This window comes from Rhamphochromis longiceps, linkage group LG8 (assembly GCF_057381845.1).
Source record: "Rhamphochromis longiceps isolate RC_006_pf linkage group LG8, R_longiceps_female_GT1.1, whole genome shotgun sequence".
Taxonomy (NCBI): Eukaryota; Metazoa; Chordata; class Actinopteri; order Cichliformes; family Cichlidae; genus Rhamphochromis; species Rhamphochromis longiceps.
Window position 1 is genome coordinate 11573865 of NC_140564.1, and position 14909 is coordinate 11588773.

A 14909-nucleotide genomic window follows, 5' to 3' on the forward strand; every position below is an offset into this window, starting at 1 on the left:
CACTCCATCATTATTGCTGCTATTCACATAGGTTTCTGTCTAAAATGCAATAATCTTTTCAGTCTTTCAGTGTCATCCAAGGTCTTAAATCCAATGTCACAAGTCTTGAAAATGATTAAATCATTACCATTAACATTACTATTGTCCTCTAAGTTGCATAAACTTCAGTCTTGTGTGTTTTTGGAGACAATGTGAATTGATTTTTGTGTTAACAGAGGTATAAAACAAAATCAACATGCATCGTAATATGACAGAAAAAAGACAACACTATGGAAGTAAATGTAGATGGTGTTAACGTTGGGGTCTGTTGATGTTACTACTTATAATACGAAGAAGTGGAGGTACAACCAGTTTTTTTTAAAACTGAAAAAGTAAGGCATTCAAAGTCAGTTGCACTTTGTAGAAGTTTGAGTATGCTTAATAACTCAAGTATTTAAGTTGGACAGGAAGTCAACAAACATAAAACAACTGATACCAGTGACCAGCAAGGACCTGCTATCACTCAGTATTGCTGTGTGGAACATCACCCAGCACAATCCACTGAACAAAATCATTCAAAAAGCTCATAGGCATTTCACTTATATTGAAAAAGAGAAAATCAATGCTAGAACATTCTAAGTGGCACAAAACCTTATGGGCCACTGTCACCCCTCATCATTACAGTTACTCAAATTGTATTATTAAAGTCTCTGTTGACTGAGCTCAATCAATAAGTAAATTGCTTTTATTACATTTATCAACCCAATGTGCATATCACGTGTGCCAGTTTTGTTTTGTTTTTTCCCCCGATATGACTGTAAATACAAATGTTTGGGAACTCCCCCCTCTCCCTTTTCTATATATTTTCAGCTATTCAACAGATTATTCTCGAATTCTGATGCCCCAAAAGGCTGTTGGTATTTCTAGCAGAGGTCTTATTTGAGATGAACTAATTATTCTTTAAAGGGATGCTGTGATAATTAATTGAATGGAGTCATAAAAGTGACAGGCAAATCGCTGTTTAATGCATAAGTGTCTCAGTTAATTGGTCTACTTTAGAGGGTTTTGAGACTTAACTCCCAAGTGGGATGCAAAAAGGAGAGGCGTGATATGCACATACTGCAGGAGGTGGAAAAACCAATGTCTGGCTTGCTTGTCAACATCATGACTGGTACTCATGGAGAAAATTAAGCTCCTAATATCCACTAGGTCATTGGCAAGACATTTTGTGTTCGGGGTTTAATATTCACCCCTTTTAAAGTAAATTTTCTCTATTTATGACCCACGAAATGAAAATATTTGAACAGAAAAAATGTAACCTCAAAATGTATTTGCCTTTGATGTCATGGTCCTGGGCCATGTGGGCCCAGTATTCTTAGTTTTCATGTATTTTTGTATTTTGTTCCTTATTTAGGCCATGTTTTCTGAGTTGCCCTGTTGTGTTGTTCCCTAAGTGTTTTCCCTTCATGGCTCTCTCCCCCCTGTGTGCCCTCTATGTATTTATGAGCCCTCGTCTCCCTTTGTGGTTGTTTCATGTTTCCCCAGCCTGTTACGTCTGTGTTTCCCCGTGCTCTCTCTCCTCCTGTCTGAACCTCTGTGCCTGTACATGTCATGTTCAGTTCACCCTGCCCTGTCTCATTATGATTATCAGTGTCACCTGTGTTCCCCGTGTGTGCCCACTTTCCTCGTTTACCCTCTGTGTATTTCTGTCTGAGTCTCCCTCTGTTCGGCGTCGCGTTCTCCCTCATGTTGTGTGTGTTCCTCCCTGTGTTTCTTGGCGAGCTTTGTATTTAGTTTTCCCAGTTTAGTTTTGTATTTCCTACGTTCTGCCGTGCCAGCATTAAAGCTGTGTTTAAGTTTATCCCCGTGTCTGTGAGTCTGCATCTTGGGTCCTTCTCCTGCCTGCCACACAACGAACCATGACATTTGAAGTGTAATATCTTTTGGTTTTTTTGAAAATCAGCCTTTTTTTTTTTTTTTTTTTTAGCACGTGGCTATAACACAACCCAATCCTAAGCGTAGATGGGTCACTAGATCACAGGAGCAAATCTACAGCAGAATGACTGAGAAGAAAAGAATGAAGGTGCTGCAATTAGAGACCTGAATCCCAGTAGTTCAATTCCTTGAACTGTTAGTCTGCTAGCTTAATGATTCTGCTTATCAGTACCACTTCCACTAGCAGTATAATCAGCTGATTTCTGTTCATGTGCCGGAGGAGGTAAATAGTGGTGCAGTCTGCAGCTTGGCTATGGACATTTTTATAGTGTGATGGTAGAGTACAAACTCCATCCAGGACAGAAACAACTGCATTATACTGCTAACACAACTTTGGCTCTTTGCAAGCACCTGCACAGATAGCATGCTAGCGCTAGCCAAGAAGCCAGAGTGATGTTAGCTAAGTGAATGCTGACTACAACCCAGTAGGCAGATCCTGAACTTCAACCAATAACAAATGACTGAGCAGTTAGGCCGCAATCTGCATTTCTGCCTGTCCATGTTTCTAAAGTAGAATCACTGTGGGGATAGCTTTAAAGTCTCTTTGTGCTGGTTTTTTATATCTGTGCTGTGCTTTATGTTCATACCTAAATACTAAGAGAAAAATCATATGTGTATCCTCATTAGCATAGCGCAGAGCATTTGGCTCTTCAGCTGCTAAATAGCTGCATGTGGCTCCTGAGTTACTGGTTAGAATTAGGGTTAACCGTAGCCCTATTTAATTCTGTGAATACAATAATTATTAGTCTGTTCTCTCACAATTACATCAGCCCGTCTGTCTTTTTCTCTTTTTGCTTGAAGGAAGTAAAATGACTCTTGATGTTAAAGGTTGCCGACGTCCGAGTTAGGGATTTGTGTTGGTGTGTGGGATTGTAGCCTCAGATTTATATTTTTAAATGGTAATTATGAGACAATGTGTTTCAGATTATTTTATGGAGATATGTGAAAGTAATGCAACAAGTAGAATTGATTACTTTCTCCTAGGAGTAATTAAGTGACATAATGCATTACTGTTAAGAAAAGTCTTCTGTGTAGTATGTGCAATACATTACTTTTTTTGCATGAATGCAATGCCATTGGTATGCTGTTTAGCGATGGTGGTGACTCCCCAAGCAGAGCCAATGAGAATCGATTAGGAATCTAATCGATGGTGGAATCGGAATTGCTAAATTTGTACCAGTTCCTATCTGGAGCTGCAATGGTCTAGTCAAAGTCCAGGCGTCGATGTGATATGAGTTTCTGACAATTGGGGTGGTATCCTAAGAGCTGTGCACAAACGAATGTGTACAAACTAATTATGTAAAGAAGAGTTGGCCAGTATTCTTTCCTGGTGATGAATAAAAAACATTAGTTACTGCTGCTAAATGTGGTTCTAACATTAGAATCATGGAGTACCTACAGGGAGTGCAGAATTATTAGGCAACTTGTATTTTTGAGGAATAATTTTATTATTGAACAACAACCATGTTCTCAATGAACCCAAAAAACTCATTAATATCAAAGCTGAATGTTTTTGGAAGTAGTTTTTAGTTTGTTTTTAGTTTTATCTATTTTAGGGGGATATCTGTGTGTGCAGGTGACTATTACTGTGCATAATTATTAGGCAACTTAACAAAAAACAAATATATACCCATTTCAATTATTGATTTTTACCAGTGAAACCAATATAACATCTCCACATTCACAAATATACATTTCTGACATTCAAAAACAAAACAAAAACAAATCAGCGACCAATATAGCCACCTTTCTTTGCAAGGACACTCAAAAGCCTGCCATCCATGGATTCTGTCAGTGTTTTGATCTGTTCACCATCAACATTGCGTGCAGCAGCAACCACAGCCTCCCAGACACTGTTCAGAGAGGTGTACTGTTTTCCCTCCTTGTAAATCTCACATTTGATGATGGACCACAGGTTCTCAATGGGGTTCAGATCAGGTGAACAAGGTGGCCATGTCATTAGTTTTTCTTCTTTTATACCCTTTCTTGCCAGCCACGCTGTGGAGTACTTGGACGCGTGTGATGGAGCATTGTCCTGCATGAAAATCATGTTTTTCTTGAAGGATGCAGACTTCTTCCTGTACCACTGCTTGAAGAAGGTGTCTTCCAGAAACTGGCAGTAGGACTGGGAGTTGAGCTTGACTCCATCCTCAACCCGAAAAGGCCCCACAAGCTCATCTTTGATGATACCAGCCCAAACCAGTACTCCACCTCCACCTTGCTGGCGTCTGAGTCGGACTGGAGCTCTCTGCCCTTTACCAATCCAGCCACGGGCCCATCCATCTGGCCCATCAAGACTCACTCTCATTTCATCAGTCCATAAAACCTTAGAAAAACCAGTCTTGAGATATTTCTTGGCCCAGTCTTGACGTTTCAGCTTGTGTGTCTTGTTCAGTGGTGGTCGTCTTTCAGCCTTTCTTACCTTGGCCATGTCTCTGAGTATTGCACACCTTGTGCTTTTGGGCACTCCAGTGATGTTGCAGCTCTGAAATATGGCCAAACTGGTGGCAAGTGGCATCTTGGCAGCTGCACGCTTGACTTTTCTCAGTTCATGGGCAGTTATTTTGCACCTTGGTTTTTCCACACGCTTCTTGCGGGTCGCAATCAAGCGTTTCATTCAAAATAGTCAACAGGGTCTGTTGACTATTTTGAATGAAACGCTTGATTGTTCGATGATCACGCTTCAGAAGCTTTGCAATTTTGAGACTGCTGCATCCCTCTGCAAGATATCTCACTATTTTTGACTTTTCTGAGCCTGTCAAGTCCTTCTTTTGACCCATTTTGCCAAAGGAAAGGACGTTGCCTAATAATTATGCACACCTGATATAGGGTGTTGATGTCATTAGACCACACCCCTTCTCATTACAGAGATGCACATCACCTAATATGCTTAATTGGTAGTAGGCTTTCGAGCCTATACAGCTTGGAGTAAGACAACATGCATGAAGAGGATGATGTGGACAAAATACTCATTTGCCTAATAATTCTGCACTCCCTGTGGTTTTTTATGCAGACCTGTGAAAACTTTCTTCTTCACACTAACAGGTACCTGTTTCCAAAAAGCCACACTCCATAGCCAAACTGATTAGCTAGTTTCTCAAAAGGTGCTATTTTACTGCTATGCGGAAAGCATTAATAAGAAGAATAACAATAGATAATGTTTGGCTGTTTGTTTCACCTGCCTCTTCATCAGAATGTCATCAACTTTGCTACAAGCATCTGCAAGATAATATTAGTGACAAAGAACAGTTGTAGAACCTATAGAGGCTACATCTATTTCAGATTAAATCAGTCTCATTACCCAATAATGTTGCTGCTCTGCTCGGCCTCATCCGGTCTTGCCCGCATCATTTTTTATTCCTTCTATTCCATCTTACTGGGCCACTATTCTTGTCACTAATGAGCAACCATAGACCTCAGTCTGCTGCAGCAGCTTGTGGGGGCGACACATAACCCAACTAAGATCGGAAGGAGGGACAGCAGCAGGGAGAACGCTGATCAAGACAACATCTGTGGCAATGAGGAGAAAGGTAGAAAAGAAAAGATGGAGTGAGAAAGATGGGCAGGAACAAAGAAAGGGGATGAAAAGGGTTTGCATGAAAAAGCAGGAAAGGGTGATTGGAAGCAAAACATTAATGACATTGCTCTGTTCTGGGAAAGCAGCAAGCTGTGCAATTCATCATCAAAATCTATATATTTCTTTCTCATAAGCACATATCTTATATCTACTTGTGTATTTTAAATATTATAATTTATATGCAAGGTCACCATAAAATTTATTTTTTTGGCTTTTTTGGGGGGGTTTGTAGAGAGTTATGATGAAGCTCAAAATCTGCTTGTACTCTCCACTGAATTCATTATTGAGCTAGTGTCATTACTTCTTACTCTACCTGCTTATATTTTTACAGTCTCCTGAAAAGACAGGTGTCAGCTATTTGTGGGTGCTTCCTAGAGAGGAATCATTAATCGCTCTTCATGGTGATAGAGCCACTTCTTTTTATAATGGATGCCATAGAATGAGGACTATTCTGTGCTTAGGCAGGCAAAGAGGTAGAGATGGTAAGTGGTGCTATAGCTGTCGGAGGAATAGTGAAAGTCATGGAAGGAGGGGACTGTGTAGCAATGTCACATTCTCCCTTTCATTTTGACATACAGTAACATCAATGGCAGGACAAAAACTTGCCTGAAGGGATGAAATGAAAATATTTCTCATCGGTGAGAAATGTCATATAGACAAAGGCTTTTTATTAGCAGGGGTCCTTTGCATGGTGTAGAGGTTCTGATGGATTGTGACTCTACTTTGTAAGCTCATGAAAATGTTATGGCACATAAATTAGTGCAATTTGTAAAGTCACCTTTGAAACTTTTAAGGCCTGATTTGAGTTGTAATTCTCATGCCTGTATATACTGTATGTTTACCAGATCCACAGATTTGTACACTAAATATAAAAATAAACATGCTTCAGTATGTAGTCTTCTAAGATGGCGACCAGAACTACATTCCACACTTTTTGATTTTTTTGAGTATTGTTCAGGTACTCATATACATTAAATGTAGGGATATTTATTAGTAGAAGTGGGCGATATAGCCTCAAAAAATCTTGCGATTTTGCGATAACGATATTTTGGACAAAACAACGTCATAGTTCAATAGTATTGATGCAGATGGCCACCCCTCTCTGAGCCTGGTTCTAGAAAGGTTTCTTCCTGTTAAAGGGGAGTTTATCATTCCCTCTGTTGCTAAGGGCTTGGTCACAGGGAATGTTTTTATTGTTGGGGTTTCGTCTCTATTATTATAGAGTCTTGACCATAAACTATACACCACCTTGAGAAAACTGTTGTTGTGATTTGGCACTATATAAACACAATTGAACTGACACAGCATACTATTCAGTGACACAGCACAACTTAAAAGCCAAGGCAGTTTTTTCCCTGCAAAAAGCTAAGCAATAGCTTAACAGTATTTAACAACAGCAAAAGTAACTGTAAAACTGTCACTGCCCAGACAGTTTTTTACTGCAAACAGCAAGCCAAGACAGATCAATCCCAGATAGTAGACTGACACAGTGTCAACAGTGTCCGGGCAATCAGGTATCCCAGAATACATTTCTAACTGTGGTAATGACAGAGAAAAGTGCCCTGAGCTATGAGTAGAGTTTTGAAATAATACGGTTTCTGTGTCACCAAATGCACAATATTTTAGGGAAGAATGTAGGGGGTTACTCTTCACATGTCTGGTCGATGTGTCAAGATAGCGCTGATCTGCACAAGTGCTCTGATGTTTTCATTAACTGTCAGCTGACTGGTTGCCGCCATTCGTGATACCTGCTGAGAACATCCTCACCACAGAACACTGAGCGTGGGCCGCTTGAAGTAAATCATTCACAGGGTTTTTTTTTCCTGATCAGACATGTTAAACTTAACTGTTTAAATAAATGAATTAAAACCAACAATAAACAATATAAGTATTTTAATACAGCATGGAAAGTGAGCGCTTTTTCACTGGGTACATAAACATATGGATCAGCATTTTAATGCTGTTTGTAGATATTATTGATTCAACTGTACTCTAAACACCAGCTGTCTGTTATGCGTTTTAGAAGTCTACTATAAAAAAAAGAAGCTGTGTATGAATTCCTAGTGTTTTTGAAAACAGACAGTCTGATGATTAATCAGTTACCTTTAATTTAATATACAGGTGTAGAGCTCTTTACCACCTCCTTCCACATCAGTCTAGTGTTTTTGACCTTTCAGAATAATTTCACATTAATGGGCCTTTTACTGGATAACTGAGCGTATAGGCACAGCAGATAATTTGGTGTACTATGTGTTTTTTTCATTGCAAATATAAACCATAACAGTAAAAAGGCAGTAAAGCACATAGTGAAGCCAATTTAATGTCATTTGTTGTGGTGCTGTGTTATCCTGTTCTCAGAAGTATGGACAGGAACTGAAATAATCAGTTAAATATGTCCATTTCAGTCTTTGGGGTTTCTTCAGGAAGGGCATCTGGTGCACAAATCTAACGAATCAAAACATGGAATAACCTGCTCGTGTGAACCCTCGTGAATAAGGGAATAGCTCGTTAGTTATTCATAATTTAACTTTCATTATGGTTGAATATTTACTTGCGTTATGTTTTGCTCAATACCTCACAAACATGCTGCAAACATCACAGTATGAAGTGCTCAAAAATGACTACCGTATATTTTAGACCATAAGGCGCACCGGATTATAAGGTGCATTAAGCGAAACAGAACAGTCAGATAAGTCAAACTTTAATCAACTCATTCTTCTTGCTTCCTCCACTTCTGTACCATTGATTCATTAATGCTGTATTCTCTCCCAGCTGCTCTATTCCCGTGTTGTTGCAGTATATTAATGACTAACCTCGTATTGTGGATGGATTATCTCAGTTGTTCTCCTGACTGAAGTTTGGTCCGTTTGCCGCATCCTGCCATGCGATTGCATTTGTCCCTAACCATCAGGAACCCTCACGTTAACTTTTATTGAGTGGAAAAAGTTATCGTTCATCCTCCAGTTTCACTATGTTTATGTTAGCGATCACGTAGCACATCATTATATACCAGCTAGCCCAACGTCAGTAACCCTACAAACGTCACTGCTGTTTAGTTTTCTGTCTTCATTTATGTCGGAAGTGATAGCAGAGCTGTACATTTGAATTTTTCCACAAATCTCTCAGTCAGAACATGCTATGTCATGTTTAAGTGGAAACTAGCGAGCTAACTTCCTGCTAACTTCCGTTAAATTTAATAAATTCTGTTTTCATGGATGCCTGGATGTTAAACCTAATTGTTATAACTGGTAAAGCATCAGCGCTGATCATTTTATTAAAGATGAAAGAGTTTAGACAGTTTTTAACTGTCAGTGATCCCGCACTGTTCGTTTGACTTTGGGACCTGAAGCAGACGGAGTTTTGGACCCAGATTACTCCGCGAGGCTCCTGACTATGGTAGCCGTAATGCTCCGACAATCCATCAAACGGTGCGGCTTTGTAGCTTACCAAAGTCGTACTAAAGCATTTTTTGACAGATTTTTGAGCGCCGTGTACTACATAAAATCGGTTCGAAGTCAGTAAGCACAACCAGAATTCATACATAAGGTGCACCGGATTATAAAGCGCACTGTCAATATTTGAGAAAATTAAAGGATTTTAAGTGCGCCTTATAATGCGGAAAATACGGTATGTTTAAAATTGGCTAAATTACTGTGGTGGTTACTATAGGTGCATAAAAGGGTCATTTTAGCACATTCGTATGTAGTTGCTTGACAGCATGATGATATCATACGCTTTCAAGGGCCAAGAATGGGCAAGTTTGGTTACGTCTGATCATACCGAAGATGTTAGTGGGAAAAACACACGAAAAAAGACAATATCATAATAATATGATATGTATTATAGCTTAGCTAAAAAAAAATGTCACATGCACATGTTAATTATCCTTTATTATAATCTCATTGTTTAACTGTTTAAAAAGACCAAAGTTTAATTAAATAATCATGATTATAAAATGTTACAGTTTCAGGTAAAGTAAGATATTAAGGTGTATTTTGCAAATTTAACATTCAGCAGTCACGATGCTCAACAGCACATTTCTGACCTGCTCCTATTTGCATTTATATGCATACGATCTGTATATTCAAAGGAAGGAGAGCAGGCACAGATGATCATCTGAGAGATGATGGATGGCAGTACTCTTTATGGATCACTTCACTATCCATCTCTTCATGCTCAAACTTTCATGCACGCACTTGGATTGTCAAGGTGGTAGTGGCTCACAAAGTCATTCATGTTGTGTGTAATACTGATAGTAGTTTGTGCTGGGGTCATATCCAAAGATGAAAGGTGTCTTGGTGGATTGGCTGTCTGAAACTGATATGATATGAGTGAGGATCCTTGTTTTCACTGAGCTGTGGAATGAGTGATGCCACGGTGTGTTGCCTGCATATAAAACACACTTTTACCTTCAGCTTTCTGCCCAAACAAATGTCACAGCAATTAAGGGGAAGTCTCAAACTCCCTCATTTGTGACAAAATGCCTTTTTCTGCTTTCAGTACAAAGTCTGAACATGAGGGCTTTTTTTCTCACATTTTAGTGCCACACATCAGAGAGCTCAAAAGACGTTTCATGTACTTTAACTACTGGACACACACATAGACCGGTGAGAGGTTATAAATGACAGTCGCTAATGTACTTTTCTAAACCATGAAAAACATGCACATTTACACCATTACAAGAAAAAGTAGTTGAAATGGAGATAGAAAATAAATGTATGCTACACATTTAAACAGGGGGAGAGCAATTTTACGTCTTCTTTCAGAGCAAAGAGATGTGGACACTTCTCACACAGCATTGACAACTGAGGTAAACAGTCAACAGTGGACTTCGACACATAGGGAAAAACTGCTGTCCAGACAGTAGCAGAAACACAACAGCAATTATGGGTACATTTGATGGTTTTGATCTTCCTTGACTGACTTAAATATTTTGTCTTACAGCAGCCAACATATGCTCTTGAACTGGGAGGGGTAAGAAAGCAGAACTCAGTTGACTGTAATCTATTGTCATGTAGTGGCCAATATTTTACACACTAACTTTAAAACTGATTATTTTCTCAAAGAGAAACAGGCAACGCTTTACCCTAATCTATACCACCCCACAACATCTTCTTACTTGTACCAGTAGTTGTACGTTAGCAATCCTGACTTGCAGCTATAGTGAATAGTGTAATCCAGCGGTCCCCAACTCCCGGGCCTCGGACCGGTACCGGTCCGTGAGTCGTTTGGTACCGGGCCGCGAGAGATGAGGCTCAGGTGTGAAATGTGTGGTTTTCAGGGTTTTTATCGGTTTTCAGCGTTATTTTGTTATCGTTTTTATCATTTACTCGGTTTTCCTGGGTCTTTCCACCTGTGTTATGAATAACTCTTCTATTTTTCAGTAGCGGTACTAGTTTTATTTTGTTGTATTTATCCGCGACACCTTAAAGGCCGGTCCGTGAAAAAAAAAAAAGGTTGGGGACCGCTGGTGTAATCCACTGCTTATGCATTGTCAGACCCAAAGACAGCCGACGGAAGGGCTGCCTGAGGGCACTGAGGCTATTCACAATCATTTTTCTGACTGATTATATTTGCATATTCTGTCACACATGTGCAAATTGTACTTGCGTTTTTGACCCTGTGCAAACCTCAGTACACTTGAGCATTTGAATCTGTGATTCACTCTGTGATTGCAGATAAATCTGAGTACCCACATAGAGACTGAGGCACACTTTCAAACGTTTTGCACACATTAATATGCCATAATCATACACCAACACCTAAAACCAGCAGTATTTCTCTCTTTTTTTTTTTTGCAGAGTTCATTCTTCTGCCTATTATTTTGCAACCTGTGATAACTAAACTCTGCTTCTCAGCTTCTGTGAGAAAGTTCTCCAACTTCATCTGTCTTGCTTTTGGCAAGATGTAATTGGATTAGGGAGGGTGAAGGAAAGCAACTCCTTGTGGTTTACTCTCGTCTTCTTCTAGTATCTTATAAACAACAGGAGCAACGGGAGAGGAAATTAACTTGTGGTGGCAGATCATCTCTCGCTCTCTCGCTCTGTCCTTCCTATCTTTTTTCTTCATGCTTCCCTCTCCCCCTCACTGTGCTTTTTCAGTTTGGCTGGAGCTGACGGTGATTACAACTCATTAAACACCCTTCACGCACTTGTCTGGCTGAAATGAACAAACAAAGGATTTAATCCAAAATAGGCAAAAATGCAGCCTTGACTCTGGCGTGCCGGGATCGGGGGATGAGTAAGGAGAGTAAACAGGAGACATACTTTAAGGTGTGCATGGAATAAAGTGGCAGAATGAGGATGGAGTGAGATGTAAGTAGTGGAGAAGATGGCTGGAGGGATTACATGCAGTAGGAGGAGAGGAGGTGCTGGGGAGGTAAATAGCTTACACTAATTCTTAAAAGAGAAGGTTGTTCAAGCTGTGAAAATGAGTTAGAATTGCCCTCGCAGGTGTAATGAGTTTTTCTTTCTGTCTCGAGCTTTATAATGCACACCCTCCAGTAACACCTGAGGTGATATTATGCTCCACAGCCGAACAATGCAGTTGGAGGTAATTAGAATTCACGCGCGCAATTATGTTGTCAGATATAATGCTAATACCGTGGTAAATGAAAGAGATCAGCACTTTGATCACGTAACAGTGGGGGGCATTTTATTTTACGTTTTTCATCCAGCGAAATCCAGAGAGTTTTATGGAGCATTAAAATACCAGAAAAATCACTTTTTAGTTAGATGGAAAAATACTTCACTGAACACCACAAGTTCACGTGTCTTGTAATACAGTTAGGTTCAATTTGTTGGGGGATATGAGATGTATAATATTTATGGTGTATTCTCCTATGTAATTATGGTGCAAAATTTCCCACATGCATCTACGTTGACCTTTTGTGAGTAAAATCTAATTAGACTTTGCAAAGTTCTGGAAAGCATGCATGGCTAAAGCAATGCTCATTTTCTGTACAGCCATCTGTAATCTGTAGTCTGCCTTGACATTTAGAAGAGGATATATTAAAAAAAACAAACAGCTGCGTGTCGGTGAAACCTCGTCATCATTGCCATCAAATAGATGCATGACTATATAAGTTTTCAAGATTTAATGTCTCATAGAAGCCGATTCTGCTCCAATCACATAGGCAACGATGATAAAATACACAATTTTCTGACATCAGCATAAATGATCTATAAAAAAAGTATAAGTCAGCATGTTTTATAAAAACTTCATAAAAACCTCTGAATTGTAGTGTAACCCTTGCCCTTCAGAGGGAGTTCTGAGTGTCATGTTTAGGCTGTGTGCAGGCAGAAATGGTAAAATGGAAGATCCAAAGTACAGATAAAACGTGAACTCCAAAAACAGCTTTAATGCTAAACTCAAAATAACAACCTTCCGAAATACAAAGAATAAACTTGGGCAGTCAGGCAGACAGAACACACAGCATGAATGAGGGTAGATCGCGACAGTGACACAGAGAAACTTAAATACACAGAGGGAGCAATCGGGGAATGGGAAACAGGAGGGAAACACAGCTGGGACAAATCAGTGCTAAAGAGACAAAGGAAGCAAAAACTGATACAATAACATGAGACACAGACTTTCAAAGTAAAACAGGAAACATAACACAGAGACGCAGACTTGACACAGGGATACAGCAGACAGGGGAGACAGCAACTATGGATCACAGACAGAAAACCAGAACACTAAAACTCAAACAAAACCCACACAGAGAACCTAAACTAAGAATAATCCTATAACCCATAAGACAAAGCTAGAATATAATGAAATAAACAAAATCAAAGAACCAAAAACACAACACGGGGCTGACGACCCAGGCACCCTAACACTGAGTGCTCTTGTTGATCATGAAATACCTCATCACTGTGAGCCACAGTTAATATGAAAATGCTCAGTGATCACTCCAAGCAGCACTAATGGTGATTACAGTGTCTGTATTGATTATTGTGGTGAATCAGTCTGATTCTGAATCAGCAGACAAAAATTGGCACCACTGCCAGTAAACTGTCCCGATCACCTCTTTTTCACCCGCACTGTGGCAGCACTTAATCTAGAAACTGCATTTATGTCCATGAAAAACAAGGCCTGCATCATGCTGAGTTCTCAAAGTGTGAGGTAGATCATGAAAGTGTCAATGAATTGGCGCCACAGTGGTGGGAAAGAGGTGTAAGAAAATACTTTCTGGATGTCGTGAACTGTTTGTTGCCACGAAACACGCTAAATAATCTGATCACTTGTAATTTTGTGACATGAAGTTCGATCCAATTTCAAATGTGACGTTTTTATTTTCTCTCCTCAGCTCTGCTGCTTCTGTACGACGTCACCAACAAAGCATCCTTCGATAACATCAGGGTAAGATCAAACTCGCCTGCTTGTCAGTTGCACCTCATTTCTATTCAGGTTCTGAAAGAATGTTGTTTCATTTATGCTACGCAAAGTGGTCTGTGTATCATCTCATTCACAAGCAAGGATGATATGGGCAATGTCTCTCGCCCTATTGTACCTGGGATAGCCCCCCCCCCCCCCCCCCCCCCATGAGGCAATGACAAGGATAAGTGGAAGAGAATGGAGGGATGGATATATGGATGATACAGTGGCTAGGCTTGCTGTCAAATTACCCTAACCCTCAGGTGGAGGGAAGCTCCTCACCAGGAGTCAGAGCAGTCAGAGGGACTTTTACTCCAAGAGTGACGGCCAAACATCTGCAAGGAGCTTGGAGAAATGGAGATGTTAGAGCTAAGTTATTAACAATGTGGGTCACATATAGCCCACTTTGAGCTCAAGTTGGCCAGACCAGTGAAACTCCCCTTTTGTTAGTGTAACAAATTTTAATTACACATTTAATGAGAGCTGTCTGGATAAAAGAAAAAGACGTATAGTTTCAGCAGTAGGTCTCAGTTTTTTCTACATGATAAAGGTTGTTTCTTTTTTCTTTTTTCATTTCTTTTTTTATTTCTATGTATATTTCTAGATATTTCTACAGTAAGTGCAACAATGCAAAGATTTCTGTTTAATTGCTTATTTATCAATTACCGGTAGTAAAATTGGTGTGATTGACTGTGGGCAATGTCTAAAACATTAAGAAAGGTTGTAAAACACAGTTAAAGGTCCAAAAATTGATGCCTTCTTTCACATTTTTCAAAGCATCAAGTGGGCCGGACTGGACTCTTTGGTTGTCCTAATTCTGCCCCCCCAGGCCTTATATTTGGCACCCTGTGTTACATTTGGGTTGGTCTAGCACTCAGATGTATGTGTAAGCATGTGCTCTCACACATAAAAACAGAATTCCACAGGATGCTTAGCTGGATTATCTCTGCCTTGCAAACATAAGCTCCTCCTGAGGTAG

At 39.8% G+C, this 14909-nt stretch overlaps 1 protein-coding gene across 1 annotated transcript in view; it reads left to right on the forward strand.

Moving 5' to 3' along the window:
* Nucleotides 1–14909, forward strand: part of rab26 (RAB26, member RAS oncogene family) — a 119137-nt gene that overhangs the window by 63512 nt on the left and 40716 nt on the right. The window contains exon 5 of the mRNA XM_085415745.1: nucleotides 13863–13915. Within this exon, the coding sequence (XP_085271871.1) occupies nucleotides 13863–13915 (53 nt within the window). The remainder of the gene's footprint in view (nucleotides 1–13862; nucleotides 13916–14909) is intronic.